Source organism: Balaenoptera ricei, chromosome 12 (assembly GCF_028023285.1).
Source record: "Balaenoptera ricei isolate mBalRic1 chromosome 12, mBalRic1.hap2, whole genome shotgun sequence".
In the NCBI taxonomy this organism is placed as follows: domain Eukaryota; kingdom Metazoa; phylum Chordata; class Mammalia; order Artiodactyla; family Balaenopteridae; genus Balaenoptera; species Balaenoptera ricei.
The window spans coordinates 52,936,129-52,957,833 of record NC_082650.1 but is presented as its reverse complement, the minus strand read 5'-3'; the positions used below and the strand labels follow the sequence as shown (position 1 = coordinate 52,957,833).

The 21,705-nt window shown below is 39.8% G+C and overlaps 1 protein-coding gene across 3 annotated transcripts in view; it reads right to left on the bottom strand.

The window, feature by feature from the left end:
• PDSS2 (decaprenyl diphosphate synthase subunit 2) overlaps nt 1-21,705 on the bottom strand; it is a 263,549-nt gene that overhangs the window by 8,690 nt on the left and 233,154 nt on the right. For 2 of the 3 annotated variants that reach the window (XM_059941479.1, XM_059941481.1), the window contains one exon: nt 601-1,420. The exons of the other annotated variant lie outside the window; for it this stretch is intronic. In XM_059941479.1, the coding sequence (XP_059797462.1) occupies nt 1,262-1,420 (159 nt within the window). In that variant the 3' untranslated portion in view covers nt 601-1,261. Of the gene's footprint in view, nt 1-600; nt 1,421-21,705 lie in introns of those variants that run through there. 3 annotated transcript variants of the gene reach the window in all.

The following is a 21,705-nucleotide window of genomic DNA, read 5'->3' as shown; positions in this document are numbered from 1 at the left end:
CTGTTCATTGCATGCCACATGATGGGTCCTGATAAAACGGTTTTGTAACTTTTGAAGAAGGAATTTAACTAAAGTGACTTCACTTAGTGTTTGAGTGAACTAGGTAATAAAATCTGTTTGCTGTGTTCGCTGTCTCCAGATAGGGCTGTAATTACACCACATAAGGAAGAAAGGTAGCTGAGTCTCAATCTAGATCATTTATGTAAACTCAGCCTTCTTGTCAACGGTGTTCTCATATTGCATGCATGCAAACCTCAAAAATCATCTCCTATGAACCACAGAGAGACAGTGTCCAATTGCAGGCCTGTGAGATTGCTTATATTCTTTCTGTAATTGGATGTCTGTGGTTCAAGACCAAAATTTGACACTCTGAGGCTAAAAAAAAAAAATCACCAATGAATTCCCCAGTACAACAATTATATATCTGACACTTGTAAAAATTAAAGGTATTCTCTACACCAACGTATTACAAATGAATACATTTACTTGAAAAAAAGAAGCATCCCGTTCAGCTTAAAAAAAAAAAAAAAGTTTGGTTCTTTGAAATGCGTTTGAAAAAATTTGGTCTTCCGGAAAGAAAAACAGGCAATTCCTACTATAACCAAGTTAACATTTGATAACATTTTAATCTCCTACTTCAAATATTTGGCATTATTTTTTCAGCAGTTTCCCCCCGAAAATCTTACAGAACCCAAGAAGCACAAAGTATATCCATACTGCATCTATAAATACAAAGACATAATTGCAAGAAGACAGAGCATGTTTTTTTTTCTTAATCATTAAGCTACCCTCCGTTATGAAAAATTGGTCACTGGTTTTTGATTTGACAGTCCTCCCTGGCTGGCATTGATAGTGTTTCTCTTGACACCTGCAGCTTCCAGCTTGCCCTGTCCTCTCTAGAAGGAAAACCACAGGCCACCGCCCTGGCGCCATCCCTGGCTCAGTCCAATCAATAAGGACTTATTTCCTGTCCATTTGCTGAGGTCACAGGAGCGAATCTCATTAATTATTTCTGCTTCTGAAGCCTCAAGTGTGCTTCTGGCGTGACAACTGAAAACTGCTTGACCTTTATTCTTCTAATTTTGTTGGTAGCAGTTCCAAAAAGAAGGCAGTATTCATTTAGCAGTGTGGTAAAAAGAAAAAAAATGTATATGTTGTTAAAGTCATTAACACATTTAGATCTTTCATCATGAAAGCTCTCCCGATCACCTCATTCCCCAGGTTTTTTCAGCTAACGAACAATAGTCTTTTTAATTTGGTGTCACGAAAATCTGGTCACAGCAAACACAATGTTTTCTAAAGCAGTTCTGGCCTCCGAGGGAGGAAAGCTCTCCAGGGCCTCCAGTGCCTTGTTTCCATGGTAACGACACAGGTCAATAGCTGAAGTCACACCTTTGCCAGCTTTGATTGTTTCTCGCAACTGTTAAGAAACAAATGCACAGTAAAAGTCAGTTTTTAAGGTACCACAATTAAATTGGGGAGGAGAGGTGGAAAACAAAGAAGGGGAGAAACAGTATAGATTCACTGTTTCTGCTTTTGAGGTTAAAGAGGACACCATTCTCCAGTGATTTTGAGGCACTAACATTCCCTAAGGCTGCTAGGTTTCGGCCCTCCAGAGCAGAACAATAGGCTCCAATTAGCCTAATTACACCTCTTCCCCAACTCCCGCCCCTTGAAGTGGGCCCTTGCTAGTGGGCCCTGCTAGGGGTGGCGGTGATGAAGGCGGAGGGCATTTACATCTCTGACATTTTGAATTCAGCAGCCTGATATTCTTAGGTGAGGAAGGCTTCATTAACATCCTAGTTAATAACTAATATTTTTACATTGTATGTTGACACAATAGTCCATGTGAAAATTCAAGAAAGACACATAGTATTAGATCTGAGCACTACATTATGAAAACTGTAAGACTTTGGGAGGAATGAATTAAAATACCCTTTGTGAAGAATAAAGTCAACTCTTGCCCACAAATGGAGTTGATTTCCAATCCCTCTCCCTGATGACTGGAAAGGACCAATACAATGGTTACACTTTAGAGCTGAAAAAGACTTATAATGATTTGGCCGGTCCACTTCCCCTTGCCTTGATTCCATCTTCTCTTTCTCAGTGAATACCTCTAATGTCTGCTTTACTCCCTAAATCAGAAACTCGGGAGTCCTCCTTCATCCATTCAGGCAGCATGGCTCACCCATGACTGAACTTTCTGGCTCCCCACTAGGTTGGCTGGGGCCCAGCGACAAGTTCTAGTCCATGACACACGAATGGTGCGTGTCACTTCCGGGCTGTAGCATTTAACGGTCCATGTGAGTCCTGCCAGAGGTTTCCCTCTGGTACATCAACCAGTCACATCGAAGAAGCTCCTCAGGTTGGATCCCCGAGTGGCCACAGTGAGCAATCACGGTGCCTCTCCAACCTGCACAGGACATGTAGTATGGGCAAGAAACGCATCTGTTGTCTGAAGAGACTGTCAGGTTGTCTGTGGCCATCTTGACTGATACACTCACTAAGTCCCAGCCACTCTATCTCATACAAAGTCCTCAAATTATCATCTGCTCTTCACTCTCATTGCCACATCAGTTCAGGCTATCATCATCGCTTGCCTGGGTTATTTTTGCAATCACCTCCTAAAGAGTCTTCCCACCACCAGTTCTTTGCCCCTGGACTCCATCCTTCATGCTGCCAAGGAGATCTTTATAAAAAGCAAATGTGATCTTGCTTAAAACCCTCCAATGCCTTCCAGTAGCTTTAAGGAAAAAAAAGTCCAAGCTCTTTCATGAGGCATGGAAGTCCTTTCCCTTTCCGCCATTTCATCATTACTTAGGGAAACTACTTGCAGCTGATGGCTTGAGACAGTCTCCACACACACCCCTTGCCCCATCAAGCTTCCCAAATTCCACTTGGGTGGAATGTACACAGCTAGGATGACAGCCCTAAGGGGCTAGGTGCCCTTCTTCCTTGGGGCTCCTGGAGTGCCCTGTGCATATGTGGAGTACAGCATTATTATATAGTGTTGTATTTTAATTTTTAAAAAAATTTTTTTTAATGAATTTATTTATTTATTTGTATTTTTATCTTATAAATTTATTTATATTTATTTATTTTTGGCTGCTTTGCATCTTCGTTGCTGCGCACGGGCTCCCTCCAGCTGCGGCAAGCGGGGGCCACGCTTCGATGCGGTGCACGGGCTTCTTCTCACTGCGGTGGCCCCTCCTGCTGCCGAGCACGGGCTCCAGGTGCGTGGGCTTCATCAGTTGCAGCACGCGGGCTCAGTAGCCGTGGCTCACAGGCCCAGTTGCTCCGCGGCACGTGGGATCCTCCCGGGCCAGGGCTCGAACCCGTGTCGCCTGCACTGGCAGGCGGATTCCCAACCACTGCACCACCAGGGAAGTCCCTATATAGTGTTGTATTTTAATTCTCCATTCACTTATCTATCTCTTCATTAGACTTGGAGCTATCGTATAATGCATGAAACATAAAGGAATAAAAGAAATAACCTGCTTTACTCCCCTAATTATATAGATGAGAGGAGAGGGCCAGAGAAGCTCAGCGGCTCACACAAGATCATAGATGGATAGTGACAAAGCTGCGATCAGAAGCCAGTTTTCCTAACCCCCAGTCCAGTGGCACTTAATATTATACTCCGCCAGACTCTCAGCATTCTACAGGTATTTCCACACTGCATATGAACTTTGGTATTGTTTCAGCCTAGGGTTCCCTGGTCTCCTGCCATCATTGAATGCATGAAGGCACTAAGATGGTCCTGGGTATCAGAGGTAGCCAGATTCAAACTCCTCTTCTAGCTCCCATCTTAGGCCAGTTAACTGCTCTGAGTTCTAAATGGGGATAATATCAGTCCCTTGTAGGACTGCTGGGGGGGTACTGCATGAGACAGTATAGAGTGCTTGACAGTGTCTAAAACACTATAGATATTGGGAACGACTTAATTCTTCTTCCTCCTCAAGCCCTTAGCCATTGCCAAGAAAGCTACCCCATCCACCAAGATCAAGTCTATTTTAGCTTGATGCACAGCAACCTCAAAGGTAGTTGAACTTGGATCAGACCAGCCTTAAAGATTAAAAAAAAAGAAAAAGAAAGAACACGCTTCTTATTTTCATTATCTTTAATTCTTTAACCTAAATTAGACTGGCCAACATTCTCTATTCTGGACTTCTAGGTTGGTAACTGCAGGCAAGTGGATATCTGCATGACTGGATTTCAATTTGTAAATATTAATTGAGCACCTATTATGTGTAAAGAGTACAATGATCCTTTTTTGCTTTATGGGTCAGGAACTAACGAAGGGTATACTGTGAAAAGCAGCAAATGAAGGACTACAGATGACCAGAGAAATGAGAGAGCAACTTTGATTAGAAGAGATTTAAGAAGGCCTTACAGAAAAGGGATTTAAGGCATGTCCTGAGAATGTTGATAAGTAGTTATGGCGTCGGGGTAGCAAGAAAATTATAGGGAAAGAGAATAGCTTGAACAAAGGCACAGAGGAGACCAGAGTGAATGAAAACAGATTGGTGTGATACTTTGCAGGAGTAGGTGTGAGGGGACCCAGGTGGGCTCTGAAAACCAACCTAAGAACTTTATTAAAAATTTTTTTTATTATCAAATATTTTATTTATTTTTTATTTTATTTTTTTATTTTTTGGCTGTGCTGCGTGGCACGCGGGATCTTAGTTCCCTGACCAGGGATCGAACCCATGCCCCCTGCAGTGGAAGCGCAGTGTCTTAACCATTGGACCAGCAGGGAAATCCCTCAAATATTTCAAAAGTACAGAAAAGTTGAAAGACTAGCCCAGGAGTTGGCAACCTATGGCCTCAGGCCAAATTTGGCCCGCCTGTTTTTATAAATTAAGTTCTGCTGGAATATAGCCATGCCCATTTATTTAAGTATTGTCTATGGCTGTTTCTGTGCTATAATGGCAGACCTACAGAGTTGAGTAGCTGCCACAGAGACTGTATGGATTGCAAAGCCTAAAATATTTACACTTTGGCCTTTACAGGAAGTCTGTGACTTCTGGACGTAGCATAATTAATGAACGCGTATCTTCTACCTAGATTCAACAACCATTAATATTTTGCTATTTTTGTTCTATCTACTTGTATGTGTGTGTTTTCTGAATCATTTTAAAGTAAGCTGTTTAAGCTGGTATATTAGCTCTCCAGAGGAGGAAAAAGCCCTATTTGTAGCACTTGCAGATTTTTGTGGTATAAATACTCCCATCACAGCTGATTTCAAGCTACCAAGGGTTGTAGAATCACAAAATTCTTGAATATTTAACAACTGGCTCTCAGCTGGTAGGAGGAGGCTTGGACATACCACAGGCTGCAGGATGCTTTACCCTTGTCTTGAGAAGCATCTCCAAAGATAAGAACATTCTCCTACATGGCCAGAATACTATTATCATAGCTCAGAAAGTTAACAGTAATCCTCTCCTATTATCGATATCTAGTCCACCTGCAAATTTCCCCAATTGGCTCCAAAATGTCTTTTTTAGCCTTTTTTTCCCCCCCAAACCACAATGAATCCTGGTTTACACACTGCATTCATCTGTTACGACACTTTAAACTTCTTCTTCCCCCTATGCTATTGCCATTTTGAAAGGACCAAGCTATATTGTACAATGTTCTACATTCTGTGTTTCTCTGATTGCTACGTTTAGTTTGTTAGTCTGTAAACTTTATTCAGTCAGGCTCAACTGAATATTTGATGGTGACTTATATGGTATTTAACCCTACAATGAAGGGTAATTCAGACTAGGGCAAAATAGCACCCAGGAGGACATCACTAAAAGTTACTCAAGCCCTAAAAGAGTTAATTTCTCTTCCCCAATGACTACTGTACTTCCAGTTAATACTCCAATCTGCTCTCCACAGGGTTGGCTCCCAGGACTTTGCATACCAAGGACCCGATAGCTTCCACATGTAAAATGCCCATTTCAGAACTCATCAGTAATCGAATCCTTCATGGAAGGTATTATTCCTCACAGGCATCTGTATACACTTCCACCAACTCAACATAAACTACTGGCTCAAAGGAAATCCTTTAGATATAATTAATAGAGCATAAACGAGACTCGTTTTTACTATAAATTAGAATAGGCCATGAGTTTATCCAGAAGAATACAATCTTGTCCTTTGTAAATAAATGCGACAAAAGACACATTAAGCTGGAGTTCCTAAACTTGGCTGATCATAAGATTCATCTGGGGAGCTTTCAAATGCAGATGCCTAGGCCTCATTCCTGGAGATGGATTCAGTAAGGCCTAAAAAAAAATGCTTCTTTTTTTTTACGCTTTTTTAAAGTGCTAATCACTGGTCATTCCAATGATTAGCCAGATTTGGAAGTACCTCACTCGCTGGGGCATGTATTTTGAGAGATTGTATTTTAAAACTGTCATGTTGGGCTTATATCGTTTTAACCACACTTCCAAAGGGTTGTCCTTGCAATGCTCAAATTAAATTTATTTAATGCCCAAGCATTTATTGGGCACCTATATGGTATAGGTATATAGTAGGGGCTGGAGGTACAAAGAGAAACACAGTTGCTGCCCCCAGGACCACCTGTTAGACGGTTTGTCATAGGGCTACAGAACCAGAGAGGGTTGAATGGAACACTGAGGGATTGGGCCCATGACCTTAGTTCTAATAACTGCAAGAGAAAAGACCACAATTAAAAAAAAATTATTTCCGCTTTTGCCTTCCCCTACATTTTGACTGGGCAAATTCCCAATTGATGCATAGGTAGAACTTTCCATATTAGGATGTGGCTAGAAATGCTAGTATGCCCACTCTGGCCTTTACGGCCTGAAAAACACTTTAGCTGTAGGATAAACTAAAAAAATACAAAATGGTGAATTATCAGTGAATTATTATTTTATTTCCCTGATATAGCACTTTAGGGCAATAATGTAATTAAATCTCTAATTAAGTCAATTGAATAATTGTATAAGTGCAGAATCACCCGAAATAAATTAAGTTCAAATCCCCTGCTAGAGGATCCAATTAAAGATATTAACACAAAGAGGATCCACAGTACTTAAAATGCATTATTATTTAACATTTATTAAAGGCTGTTATTAAACACCTTTTCCGTGATAAATGTTGCTTTTATGAGACCCTTTTTTTTTTTTTTTTAAATTTACTTATTTATTTATTTATTTTTGGCTGTGTTGGGTCTTCGTTTCTGTGCGAGGGCTTTCTCTAGTTGTGGCGAGTGGGGGCCACTCTTCATCGCGGTGCGCGGGCCTCTCACTATCGCGGCCTCTCTTGTTGTGGAGCACGGGCTCCAGACGCGCAGGCTCAGCAGCTGTGGCTCACGGGCCCAGTTGCTCCGCGGCACGTGGGATCCTCCCAGACCAGGGCTCGAACCCGTGTCCCCTGCATTGGCAGGCAGACCCTCAACAACCGCACCACCAGGGAAGCCCTATGAGACCCTTTTGAGAAATCATTGTATGCCTCTGAAAACTATTTGGTTTGAAAGTCCTCTTAAAATTTTAAAGGCAAGCCCTTGCCACGGGATCTAAGCAGCTTTAGAAGATGTGGAGGCAGCAGTCATTTCTCTCCAATGAAACCAAAACAAGACCTTAGACCTCGAAGAAACCCCAAGCACCATCTTCGCTTCTCACCTCATTTTGCAGGAGAAGACACTGGATGAGAGAGGGTAAGTGATGTGGACCAGAGTCACGAGCAAATTTGAGAAATGCCCTAGGTTTCATTTCTGCACATCCAGAGCTCTTCTACTCTATAGCACTGGAAAAGATTTGGAGATAACCCTAAATTTTCTTTCACCCAACCAGATAGAGTGCTTAGAGAGAACAGGGATACTAAAACTCATCTGGAACACGGGGCAGACCTTGTTCTGAAGAAACTGTATAATAGAGGGTAAGGGAGGATGAAACAATATGTTAAAGTTTTGTTTTGTTTTTAAATGGTTGAAAACAGCTGGATAAGGGTAAAAGGAAACAAATGGAAGCCATGCTGTTATGGGAAGAGACCACATACCTCTCAACCAAGTGGTAGAAGTGGACCAGGCTTCCTTAATAGAGATTATACAGCTGGCAGAAAGGTATGATGCAGTAATGATACGGGACTTCAACCTTTGAACATCTGCTAAAACTTGCATTCTATAGTTGACAAATTCCTGGTGTGCCTAACTGATAATCTTGTGTATTAGAAGATAGAAGAAGCGCTTTTTGCTTAATTATGTCAGCATAATTGGATATAAAGGTGATAGGAATTAACAAAAAATTAATGCCATCTTGGTAGTAGAATCAGTCCTTAGAAAGGCCTAGCAGGAATGGGTTTGGACACCCAGACTATATGTTAGGAAAGAACATTGCAAAAATAAGTTTAGTGAAAAGATTGCCATTAACTATAACTGGAAATAAAGTTCAAGGGTGATGGAAGCCTCTGAAAAACTAAATTCCAACAATGTCATACTTAATTATGAAAGTGACCAAAATAATGGCTACTGAATAAGCTCTTCAGGGCTCTCATTTGAGAAGGTCCAGGTGTAAAAGGAGGAGCCTACGACCCCCTCCACTGCTGAGCATTTCCTCTGCACAGAGCACCACGGTGGAGACAGGGCACTATCCCTGTTCTGAAGGAGCTGACAAGAGAGAGGTACAAAACTGTAAAAATTGTGTGGGACTCCACCCAGAGGCTTGTATTGTCACCAGGACACTTGCCACAAGTGTTTTTAAAGTGCTGTTCCTCAGAGAAAATGTTCAAAGACAAACAACCTTGTCAGAATCTGCTAAAGACTGATGGGCATGCATGGGGGAAGGAGATGATGACAAAAATAAGGGGCTCCCAGATGTAAAGGCTGTATGTTGAGTAAGAACACGTATGTGCAAATATTTGCAGAAGATAATATACTATTAACACTCCCTAACACCATACACAAAAATAAACTCAAAATGGATGAAAGACCTAAATCTAAGGCCAGACACTATAAAACTCTTAGAGGAAAACATAGGCAGAACACTCTATGACATAAATCACAGCAAGATCATTTTTGACCCACCTCCTACAGAAATGGAAATAAAAACAAAAATAAACAAATGGGACCTAATGAAACTTAAAAGCTTTTGCAGAGCAAAGGAAACCATAAACAAGACGAAAAGACAACCGTCAGAATGGGAGAAAATATTTGCAAATGAAGCAACTGACAAAGGATTAATCTCTAAAATATACAAGCAGCTCATGCAGCTCAATATCAAAGAAACAAACAACCCAATCCAAAAATGCGCAGAAGACCTAAATAGACATTTCTCCAAAGAATATATACAGATTGCCAACAAACACATGAAAGGATGCTCAACATCACTAATCATTAGAGAAATGCAAATCAAAACCACAATGAGGTATCACCTCACACCAGTCAGTATGGCCATCATCAAAAAGTATACAAACAATAAATGCTGGAGAGGGTGTGGAGAAAGGGGAACCCTCTTGCACTGTTGGTGGGAATGTAAATTGATACAGCCACTATGGAGAACAGTATGGAGGGTCCTTAAAAAACTAAAAATAGAACTACCATATGACACAGCAATCCCACTCCTGGGCATACACCCTGAGAAAACCATAATTCAAAAGAGTCATGTACCACAATGTTCATTGCAGCACTATTTACAATAGCCAGGACATGGAAGCAACCTAAGTGTCCATCAACAGATGAATGGATAAAGAAGATGTGGCACATATATACAATGGAATATTACTCAGCCATAAAAAGAAATGAAATTGAGTTATTTGTAGTGAGGTGGATGGACCTAGAGTCTGTCATACAGAGTGAAGTAAGTCAGAAAGAGAAAAACAAATACTGTATGCTAACACATATATATGGAATCTAAAAAAAAAAATGGTTCTAATGAACCTAGGGGCAGGACAGGAATAAAGATGCAGACGTACAGAATGGACTTGAGGACACGGGGAGGGGGAAGGGTAAGCTGGGATGAGGTGAGAGAGTGGCATGGACATATATACACTACCAAATGTAAAATAGATAGCTAGTGGGAAGCAGCTGCATAGCACAGGGAGATCAGCTCGGTGCTTTGTGACCACCTAGAGGGGTGGGATAGGGAGGATGGGAGGCAGGGAGATGCAAGAGGGATGAGATATGGGGATATATGTATATGTATAGCTGATTCATTTTGTTATAAAGCAGAAACTAACACACCATTGTAAAGCAATTATACTCCAATAAAGATGTTGAAAAGAAAAAGATAATATACTATTAAAAGAAGACAAAGGAAATAGAACAACTGAAGAATGAGTTCAAAGTCGTAAAGACTAAAATAAATTCCATGAAGAGGGGCCTTTAAAGATGAAATGTGCATTCACATAGCCCATTACAGGTTGTCAGGGGTGCCTTGGATGCAGCTACCATCCTGGCTTCTGGTGTCCTTTGCTTTCCAAGACCACCCACCTTCCCAATCCAAACGTCATATTATCCTCTAGAACAAATAACTGTGCAGCACCCCACTGAGCCCCTCCCTGCAGCAGCTTTCTCACTCTTTTTTTCTGATGTTCTTGTCCAGCTTTCATCCTCTAACACTTCCCTTCTCTGTCTTCCTTCTCACTCTGGAGACCTAGCTTCTGGTCTAGGGCACCTTCACAGATGCACCCACCCACCTCTGTTCTGCTCTCTCATGCTCAGAACGCATATAACTGTCCTTCCCGGCTACTGAAAGACTGTGAGAAATGTCACAGATGGGAGAGTCAAATGACTAATGCTTTCCAACACAGGACAAAAAAGAAAAAGATGAGGACGAATGTGCATTCTGGAACACAGATCTGTGAGCTTATGAAAATTATGGCAAAATTCCAGAAAAGGTTATTAAATAGACAGTTTGTGAGCTCTCGAGAAAAGGCAGCAGTGATAGCAGCCCCAAGGTAGGTGGGTCACAATGAGCACATTATGACAAAACACTCTCATTTTTCTTTTGATGTTAACTTGGCTGTTAGCTTCAGAAATAGTAAAGATAGAGTATATTCAGATTATGGAAACTTAGTCGTGGATAAGACAGAGAAATGGGATCTGTATAAGAGTTTGCAATATGGATTCAAATATGTAAAATAACTATTCCTAGAAAATGTTTAGTAGTGGATTTATATTGAGCAGAAAAGTGATCTCTAGTGTTGTGCTACAAGACTCAATACTTGGTTCCTTTCCCTTATCACAGTGCTTGAATGAAGATGAAGAAGAAATGCATATTAAATTTTAATTTTCAGACATCATATAGCCAAGAGAGAAAGCCAACACATGGATAGCATCAAAATCTTAATGGTTTTGACATGTTGAGCAATAGACTGATACTAGCCAGATGAAATGTAACAGGGCAACTGTAGAGTTGAGCATTTAGGTTTCAAAAACTAATTGCAAAAGTTTAAACCTCAGTTTGGCAGTGACTCATAAAAAAACGCTGAAAATCTTTGATAACCACATTCTGTATATAAGCCAGAACTATGATGTAGATACTAAAAAAAAAAAAAAAAAGGAAACGCAAACTTTGGCAGTATAAGCAGATGTACATGTCCAAAAGACAGGCAGCAACAGTCTCACCGCAATCTTTGATGGTCGATCATGTTTAGAAAACTATGTTCAGTCCTGGGTGCCATGTCTCAAGAAGGACACTGACAAGATAGAAAGGGTCCAGTGTTGGGATGAAGAAATATTTGGAAACATATCATTTAAGGAATGCTTAACCTGGAGGAAAGGATTAAAGGAAGATATTAAACCCATCTTCAAACTTCTAAAGCAATTAAATGGGAGAAGGAGCAGTCTTGTTCTATATGCTTCAGGGAACAGAACAAAGAGCAACAAGATGAAGTTTCTGGGAAGCTTTAATTTCAGTAACAAACAAGAAAGAGCTTTCAAATGACTAGAGTTGTCTAACACGAATAGTTTTCTTTTTTGACAAGCTGTTAACTCCCTATTATTTAAAGTCCTCAGCGACTAGATGCCCACATCAGAAAAAGGTATGAATGAAACTCTAAGCTCAAGGGGGGCGTGGCACAAGGCTGCCTCCAAGGTCCCATGCAACTTCAACATCCTAGCTGACACTGCTTCAGCTGAATGGTTTTGCCAGCTTCTGAGTGGCAAGACTTGGTACAAAAGGGAAAGCTACAATTAAAACCTTTCTCTAATACAAGAAACTGTGAAATGTACTACAAACAACATAAAAATTTCCTTTTTGCTTAGAATAACAAATTATTTAAAAGAATCTGCAGGAAAAAAAATCTACTGATCTACTGACCTTAATTAAATATCTTATTTTGGCAAAAGTGGAAGGAGTTGGAAATAAGAGAATTTTCAGTTATTATATTTCCTCAATCACATGAATTCACATGCCAACACACAATTAGAATGGTAGTGCTTCCCAATATTAAAATAGTAATAATATTAATAATGGCAATAACAACAAAGACAACCCCATATATAGTACTTACATGTGCCTAGCACTGTGGTAATATATTTATATCTATATAATATATATATATATCTATAAGATATATATAATAGTACCTCCCTCATAGGACTGTTGTGAGGATTGTACATCTATCTATTTATCTATCTATATATCTTCTGTTCTATATACCCTATGAGGTGTGTGTGTATATCTGTCAATCTATCTATCTATCTATCTAGGAAAACATTAGAATTTCCTTTGAGAAGAGAACACATACCTATGTTAATAATGTCCTTTGCACAAGGGCAAACTTTTAAAATACACATCACAGATTAAAAGAATAAATCAAGTCAAATACTTTTGGATAAAACCATATTTACAGAGATGACAGAAAACTGAAGCCATCATTAGATTAATTATGTACCTCTATTACAATATATACATTTTTTTTCTACCACAAGTAAAAATGCCATATGGTTGTAGAACAAATGTCAATAAGAATTGGAGGTGGAAAATTTCCACATTTTCTGGGAAGAAAAAGCCATAAATATCTCAATTGATTAAGTATACTCTTCTGGACATTCTTTCTTTTTTTTTTTTTAAACAAAAAGGCACTGAACAAGACTACTGCGTTACAAAACAAAACTAATATATTTGTAGTTTAAAAGTTCTTAATAATAAAACCTTTTTTTTTAAACTAAAAATCTCAACCAAAGACTCTGACTGCAGCAGTGGTATTTGGGGTTTCACACAACAAGAGGACACTGCCTCATGTCATTTTCACGATTTTTTAAAAACCAATTTCAGGGTTCATCATACTACATTTAAGTCACTGAATAAAGCATTATTCAGTGCTAATAATAAAGCATTATTCAATGAGTTCAAAATGATAAACATAATTTATCCCATGCTTTAACATTTTTACTGTTCCCTAAAATATCAGAATATTTTTCTCTTGTAAAATAGCCTGCAAAATTACTATAATACAGATTTGTATTGAGCTTTAAGATATTCACTTTTAACAAGTTCTATTTATTGTTTTGCAGAATTAAAATCATTCTGTATAACTGTGTGAGAGCGCAGGACACACATGACGTTACACTGTTCTTCTTTTCCCTGGCCAAGTTCTGGAAGCCCATGGAGATGGGAGATAAGAGAGGTGGACTCTGGGAAAAACAAAATGCCATGTATTTCCAGACATGATGGTCTTTCAAGCACCTTGGAGCAGAATCCTCCAGATGAAGCCACACAGGAACCTGTTTTTATCCTATAATAGGATGAGATGTTCTCCTCCTAAGACTGATTAATTCATTTATGCTATTTCATAATAATATGAAAAATAACCATAGAGAGGCAGTGAGCAAACTTTGGTAGGGAAACTCTGGACCTGGACATGTGTGACCTTGGGCAAAGCAACTTCTCTAAGCCCACCTCACCTATAAAATCACAGAGGTAGTATTTATGCCACAGGCAATTATTATGAGGAACAAATAAGATAATGTATGTGAAATTCCTCTGACATCAATGAAATGCTACACAAAGGCAAGGTTTGAAGAGTAAGTGAGCACTGGGTTCATTGCAAACCTTAACGTGTAACATTTATAATGATGTACCTGCCTTTAACTATAAACATTCATAGATTATTTTATACAGATTCATGAAGATGTTTTAAATATTTAAAAACTGTGATTATTAGTCAATAGGAAACATGCTTGTTTTGAAAAATGAATTTCCAAATCATCTTGACCATTTAAAATTCAGTCTATTCCCCTTAAAAGGAAAAAAGAAAAAAACATGATAAAGACAGGTAAGGTATCATTTTTCTCACCCTCTCTTCCACACATGAGTCTGTTAGGCTCGGTCTGGATGGTGTGTGGCCTCCTACTGAGAGTGAGATTTCAGAACTGATTTCAAGGCTCAACCTCTCAGCTAAGTACATTTATGAGTCTGTGCTGTGAACTACTATCCACAAAGACCTGAACATAACCAAACAACTCATTTCATACAAATTATCATGTCTGAATATATATGTATATTACATGTACAAATACCTCTAAACAAACACATACATATATAGTTTAATATATAAAACTATATATTATATATATATGTAGTTTACAGATATTTTCATTAAAAACATTTTACTACCATAATCAAAACTGACCTAAACTGTTGACTCTGTGGCTGAGCATTCAGGCAAAGTTATGCTTGCTACTTAAGAAACAGAAGTCAAGGGCTTCCCTGGTGGCGCAGTGGTTGAGAGTCTGCCTGCCAATGCAGGGGACACGGGTTCGAGCCCTGGTCTGGGAGGATCCCACGTGCCGCGGAGCAACTGGGCCCGTGAGCCACAACTGCTGAGCCTGCGCGTCTGGAGCCTGTGCCCCGCAACGGGAGGGGCCGCGATAGTGAAAGGCCCACGCACCGCGATGAAGAGTGGCCCCCACTTGCCGCAACTGGAGAAATCCCTCACACGAAAACGAAGAGACCCAACGCAGTCATAAATAAATAAATAAAATAAATAAATAAAGTATTAAAAAAAGAAACAAAACAAAACTAATCTTTAAAAAAAAAAAAAAAAAAGAAACAGAAGTCAACCTTGTAGCTCACGATATGAGTAGATGTGCCTGATTTCAAAATGTAATTAAATGGAATAAATGTATAATTTAGTTTAGTTTTTAAAAGTTAACTTATAAACTTTCATTAACATTTGATACGTAGGGTATCTGAAGTTAGTAATATGGAATTATATTAAATTGAGGCTTAATTCCAGAGGAAAAGCAATCTTTGCTTCTTGGTTATCATGCCTTCTGAAGGAAAATATAATGATTTATAAATAATCACTGATTTATCTATATCCTGGCTCAAAAAGCTAATTTTTAATTTTAGTACTATATTCCAAAGAAAAACTTAATTCTATACATTGAAATTCAAAAAGCAAAACTGGGACCATGAAGCTTTTTAGCAAACTCTGTACCAGAATTTCAATAAGCAAAACATATCATAGGTTGTAGATTGCAGCAATGAGCTACTCTTGCCTGTAGCTTTTTTAGGAGTGAATCAATAAATAGTAAGCTCTGCAATCTCATGACAAATGCAATGCTGGTTATTTAATTAAAAAAGAACACGGTGGGGGGCTTCCCTGGTGGCGCAGTGGTTGAGAATCTGCCTGCCAATGCAGGGGACACGGGTTCGAGCCCTGGTCTGGGAAGATCCCACATGCCGCGGAGCAATTAGGCCTGTGAGCCACAACTACTGAGCCTGGGCGTCTGGAGCCTGTGCTCCGCAAAAAGAGAGGCCACGACAGAGAGAGGCCGCGCACCGCGATGAAGAGTGGCCCCCACTCGCCGCAACTAGAGAAAGCCGTCGCACAGAAACGAAGACCCAACACAGCCAAAAATAAAAAAAAAAAAAACTTAACTGGCTGTCCTCTATTCTTCTTAAAAAAAAAAAAAAGAACACTGTGGGACAAGAGCATGCACGTCATTAACAGTCCTGGGGGTTATTTGAGGAATACATAAACTATGCAAGAATGAATTTGGGTTTCTCTTATTTTACTTGAGTCCATATCTTATACATTTCTTAAATCCTCCTCATGTCCAGGTTTTTCATCTGCTGATACCTGGGGATCAATTACCTTAAAACTACCATTACCACCGCCAACACCATCCACGTGACCCTAGATTCTTGACATCCTAACATGCATCCTGACACAAGATGAGATCAAAACTCATTTATGATTTCTAGCACTAGAACGTACATCATACAACTAGAAAACTACATCTACTGAGAGCAATGACAATGAAACCAATGTATACCTCAGCCATGCCTTCCAGGCAGATTGCATCAGACTGGGGGCAAATGCAGCAATCAATGTGTGGGGTGACGCTGTTACTCTGTGCCATGTAACTGTAATCATATCTGCAGGATTAACACCTCTTCCAGATGTAGGAGGGCTCAACGTTATGGTGCTAGGGTATTTGTTAACATAGATCCTTGCCTTCCTCAAGAGAACAGTAATGAGAACTTGTTTTATTTACTTTTTTTTGGCCACGCTGCATGGCTTGCAGGATCTTAGTTCCCTGACCAGGGATCGAACCTGTGTCCCCTGCAGTGGAAGTGTGAAGTCCTAACCACTGGACTGCTGGGGAAGTCCTGAGAACCTGTGTTATTTTTATTTATTTATTATATAAATTTATTTATTTTATTTATTTATTTTTGACTGCATTGGGTCTTTGTTGCTGTGCGCAGGCTTTCTCTAGTTGCAGCGAGCAGGGGCTACTCTTCGTTGCGGTGTGCGGGCTTCTCATTGCAGTGGCTTCTCTTGTTGCGGAGCACGGGCTCTAGGCACGCGAGCTTCAGTAGTTGTGGCGTGCGGGCTCAGTAGTTGTGCCTCGTGGGCTCTAGAGTGCAGCCTCAGTAGTTGTGGCGCACGGGCTTAGTTGCTCCATGGCATGTGGGATCTTCCTGGACCAGGGCTTGAACCCGTGTCCTCTGCACTGGCAGGTGGATTCTTAACCACTGTGCTACCAGGGAAGCCTTATATTTTTATTTATTAAAAAAATTTTTTTAAATTAATTTTTATTGGAGTATAGTTGCTTTATCAAGAACTTGTTTTAAATGGTTATATCTACAAAACTTTCTTGAAAGAGTGAAGAATGCTTACCAGCTTAAAAAAAATCACAATAATCATTGTACTGGTTCAGCAAATAAATGATAAGGCAGTCACTTACTAGACAATCACTATTTTTGAGACCAGAATTATGTTAGATTACAGAGTAATGCATACCATTTTCTGGATTTTTGTAAGACCAGAGCCTGCCTACAAATTCTCTCTTACTTCTTTTTGTAGCATGTCTAAAGCACCTTGGGAAGCAGTATGGTAGTGAAGAGTACAGTGTGGAGTCAGCGGACTCAGGTGGAATCATGACTGTGAGATAGTTAACTGTGAACGCTGTTAGCTTATTCAATCTCTTCTCCATAAAATGAAGGGATTCAGAGACAGAATCTGATAGAACCACTTGATTAAAGTGCTTAGTGTGTGTCTTGAACAGAGTGCACAGTGAAAAACACACGTACGATGGCATGCATCTGACAGAGATCACAGGACGTCAAAAGGCCTACAACCTTTCCTAACAGGTGCACACAAATCTCGTCAGGAATGAAGATAAAAGGTAGCATAATTTCATTAGATCTAGAACAGGGAGACCTTCCATAGGGGGCACCATTGCACCATTGCACCACGCAGGAATCAATCTTCAGAGGTACATCTTTGGCTTTTATTACTATCTGGTGGATAGGTAAGATCTTTCATCAATCCAAAAAGTCAAGGACTTGGGGGAAAGAAAGGATCTACTCACCCGTAATCTTTAGTTAGGAGCACTGTACACATCACCGACCTATGTTACAGGTTCTGTGATCTCTACTGTTACCTCAGTAATTCTGTTTGAAAATCGAGGTGGCATGGCCTCCTTGCTATTTCAGAAAGGTGGTTAAGCACATCCAGGATCAATATTCTGTCTCACATGTCATTGGGGAGGCTGAGTAGTGCCTGCAGACACTGCTTAGGAAACATGAGGGAATGTCTTCAGAGGTACCAAATGAACAAATTACAGCTTTCTGAAAGATCAGACATCTTGACTAAAATCCTTAATTCTGTAAAAAATCAGCCTGTAGGATTAGTGAATGAGTTTGAAAATATCAATCTAAGGTAATGACAAAGACTTCTGACTAAAAACCACATTCAACATCAACACAGAGGTGCCTCCCTTTTCATTCTCTTTTTGGAAAACTCATGCCTCTCCACTGTTTTTTTTTATGACAGGGAAAGAGACAGCATTCCCTTCAGCTCTACTTAAAACTGTTCCGTGGGCTAAGCAGGCTCCTCTATGGGGACAGAAGGATCAATCCTCCACATAAAGTCATACAGGCTCTCCCTGTGCACAAGTGGCTCCTGATACCACAAACTGGGAACAATAATTGAATCCAGCCACCCCACTGTGCAAAGCATTTACCCACAGAACCAGCCTGGTGGGCATCTGTAGTTAGCTTTCTAAACTAAGATTCAAAAGGTTACCCTAATTGAATCTTTGTTTCAACCCAGAGAGTATATGGCATTGAGGAGGTAACCATTTGATTAAAAATATACTTGGGGACATGCCGTGGAGCAACTGGGCCCGTGAGCCACAACTACTGAGCCTGCGCGTCTGGAGCCTGTGCCCCACAACGGGAGGGGCCGCGATAGTGAAAGGCCCGCGAACCGCGATGAAGAGCGGCCCCCGCACCGCGATGAAGAGTGGCGCCCGCTTGCCGCAACTAGAGAAAGCCCTCGCACGAAACGAAGACCCAACACAGCCAAAAATAAATAAATAAATAAAGTAGCAAAAAAAAAAAAAAAAAAATATATATATATATATATATATATACTTGGGGAGAAATAAGAGGAGCAAAGATGGAGTCAAATATGTCTTATGAATTAAAAGGAATATAGGCACAAACATCTGGCACATCTTGGGTTATTCATTCATTCATTCAACAGTAGTTCAGCATATATTTATTGGGCACCCAGTATGTGGCAGGAACTGTGTTAGGCCCTCAGGGTATAATGGTGTGCAAAACCAGACTCGATTCCAGGCTTACAATTAAGAACTGGTTTTCATCAACAATCTAAGTTTGCCTTAGCTTCCTGAAAAATGTTAGATATTATGCAGACATGTAATTTTTCAGGACCCAGTAATTCAGAAAGATGAATCTAAGGATGGGAGAGATTGCCCCAATAAATACTATTGTCATAAACTAAATAATATTTTATATATAAAATTAGAGATGAAAGACCAATAAGTTAGGAATAAATGATTTGAAGAAAAATAAAGAAGATTTATAACTGCTTAGAGGATTGAATTTAAAGAGTATCAATAGGGCTTCCCTGGTGGCGCAGCGGTTAAGAATCCGCCTGCCAATGCAGGGGACACGGGTTCGAGCCCTGGTCCAGGAAGATCCCACATGCCGCGGAGCAACTAAGCCCGTGCGCCACAACTACTGAGCCCGTGTGTCACAACTACTGAAGCCCACGTGCCTAGAGCCCGTGCTCCGCAACAACAGAAGCCACCACAATGAGAAGCCCGCACACCGCACCGAAGAGTAGCCCCCGCTCACCGCAACAAGAGAAAGCCGTGCATAGCAAAGAAGAACCAAAGCAGACAAAAAATAAATAAAATTTTAAAAAATAAAATAAAATAAAAATTAAAGCGTATCAATAGTACTTGGGTGAACAACTGAGAGAGTGGCAATATTTTATGATGTCATAAAGAGGCTTATTTTTATCATTTAATAATTTTATTCATGGTCCACAAGGGACTAGAGATTATGATCATTAAATCTGTTGATGCCATTGAGGTGTGTGGGATTGTTAACACCTCAGAGAACGAGAATCTAATTTTAAAATAACATTAAGATATTAGTGGAATAGATCATCAGGGCAAGATGATAGTCACTGGGGACAAATGCAAAATAATACACTCAGAGACTTAAGGAGGAAAAGAACTAGCTTTATAATGGGGAATGAATGAATGAATGTCCAGAGGGTAACTGTTTTGCAAAAAGACTTGAGGGCTCACAATAAGGCACAACTCGGGCTCAAGATACTGACTATTGCATGTGGAATTAGAATTTATTTTTTATTTTATTTATTTATTTTTAATTAATTAATTAATTAATTTTATTTATTTGGCTGCGTTGGGTCTTTGTTGCTGTGCGCGGGCTTTCTCTAGTTGCAGAGAGCGGGGGCTACTCTTCGTTGCGGTGCGCGGGCTTCTCCCTGCGGTGGCTTCTCTTGTTGTGGAGCACAGGCTCTAGGCGCGTGGGCTTCAGTAGTTGTGGCTCGTGGGCTCTAGAGCACAGGCTCAGTAGTTGTGGCGCACGGGCTCAGTTGCTCCACGGCATGTGGGATCTTCCCAGGCCAGGGCTCGAACCCGTGTCCCCTGCATTGGCAGGCGGATTCTTAACCACTGTGCCACCAGGGAAGTCCTAGAATTTATTTCTGATTAAAAGTTTCACATGGTACAAAAGCTTCTTTGCTTTATTACAGACAGAAATTGATCAATGATTATTTTTCCATCATTGATAACTGTATTTTGAAGGAGATTTGGAATCAAAGCAGTGGTTGCAAAAACTGGCTTTAGTAAATTAATTGTTTTGAAAAAAAGATTAAACAAAACCTATTAATTATTGCTGAAAAAAAAAGAAACCCAAAACAGAAAATATCCCCCTTTTCTGAAATGTGATTGCCAAAAGAAAAACAACTGGTTTTATCTGATTTTTAAGGAAACAAGGAGTGGAGGATTTAAAACTTTCAGATGGCTGTTCTGGCAGTGTCTTCCAGCACCCACCCCTCTGCTGTGGGTAGGTCACCAGATCAGCGCCTGCACTGCGGGCTCGGTGTATGACGTTTCTGTCTTCCTCAACTGTTCCCCAGCACCTCAACCACAACTTCAGCCCTCACACAAAAATTCCCAGTGTAAAAAAAATCACATTTCCGAAAACAAACTTAAGGTTACCAATGGGGAAGGGGTGGAGATAAATTAGGAGTTTGAGATTAACACGTATACACAACTACATATAAAATAGATAACCAACAAGGACCTGTTGTATAGCACAGGGAACTATACTCAATATTTTGTAATAACGTATAAGGGAAAAGAATCTGAAAAAGAATATGTATACATATATTCAATTAAATATATATAACTGAATCACTGTGCTGTACACCTGAAACTAACACAACATTGTAAATAAACTATACTTCAATCAAAAAAAATTTTTTAAAAACCCCACATTTTCCAACAGTGTATTCCTTCTATTGCCATAGAAGGAAGCAATTCTTTAGGAGCCTAGAATTAAATGCTGGTTATGTCACTAAAAACATGAGTTCAGGCAAGTAATTTTTTAATTCTCAGTAGCTCAGGTTGTAATCTGGAAAAATTCTAATTCAAATCAGAGTCTACACTTTTAAAACAGATACCTTTCAGAAAAAAACCCTGCTCAGATGTATTACCTTAATGCCCTTATTTACATTTTTACACGTTGTCATCCAGTCTTTATAAAGCATATAAAATTTCATATAGCTGCATCCATATCATAATGGTATTTGGATTTGGATTTTTTTCCTTTAAATTGTATTATAAACATCTCATCTAATTGGACCACAAGTCCTTAATGAAAAAAGATGGGAGAGGGGAATGTCAATGCTTCTACATAGTCTCCATAATTATCACTAAAACAGAAA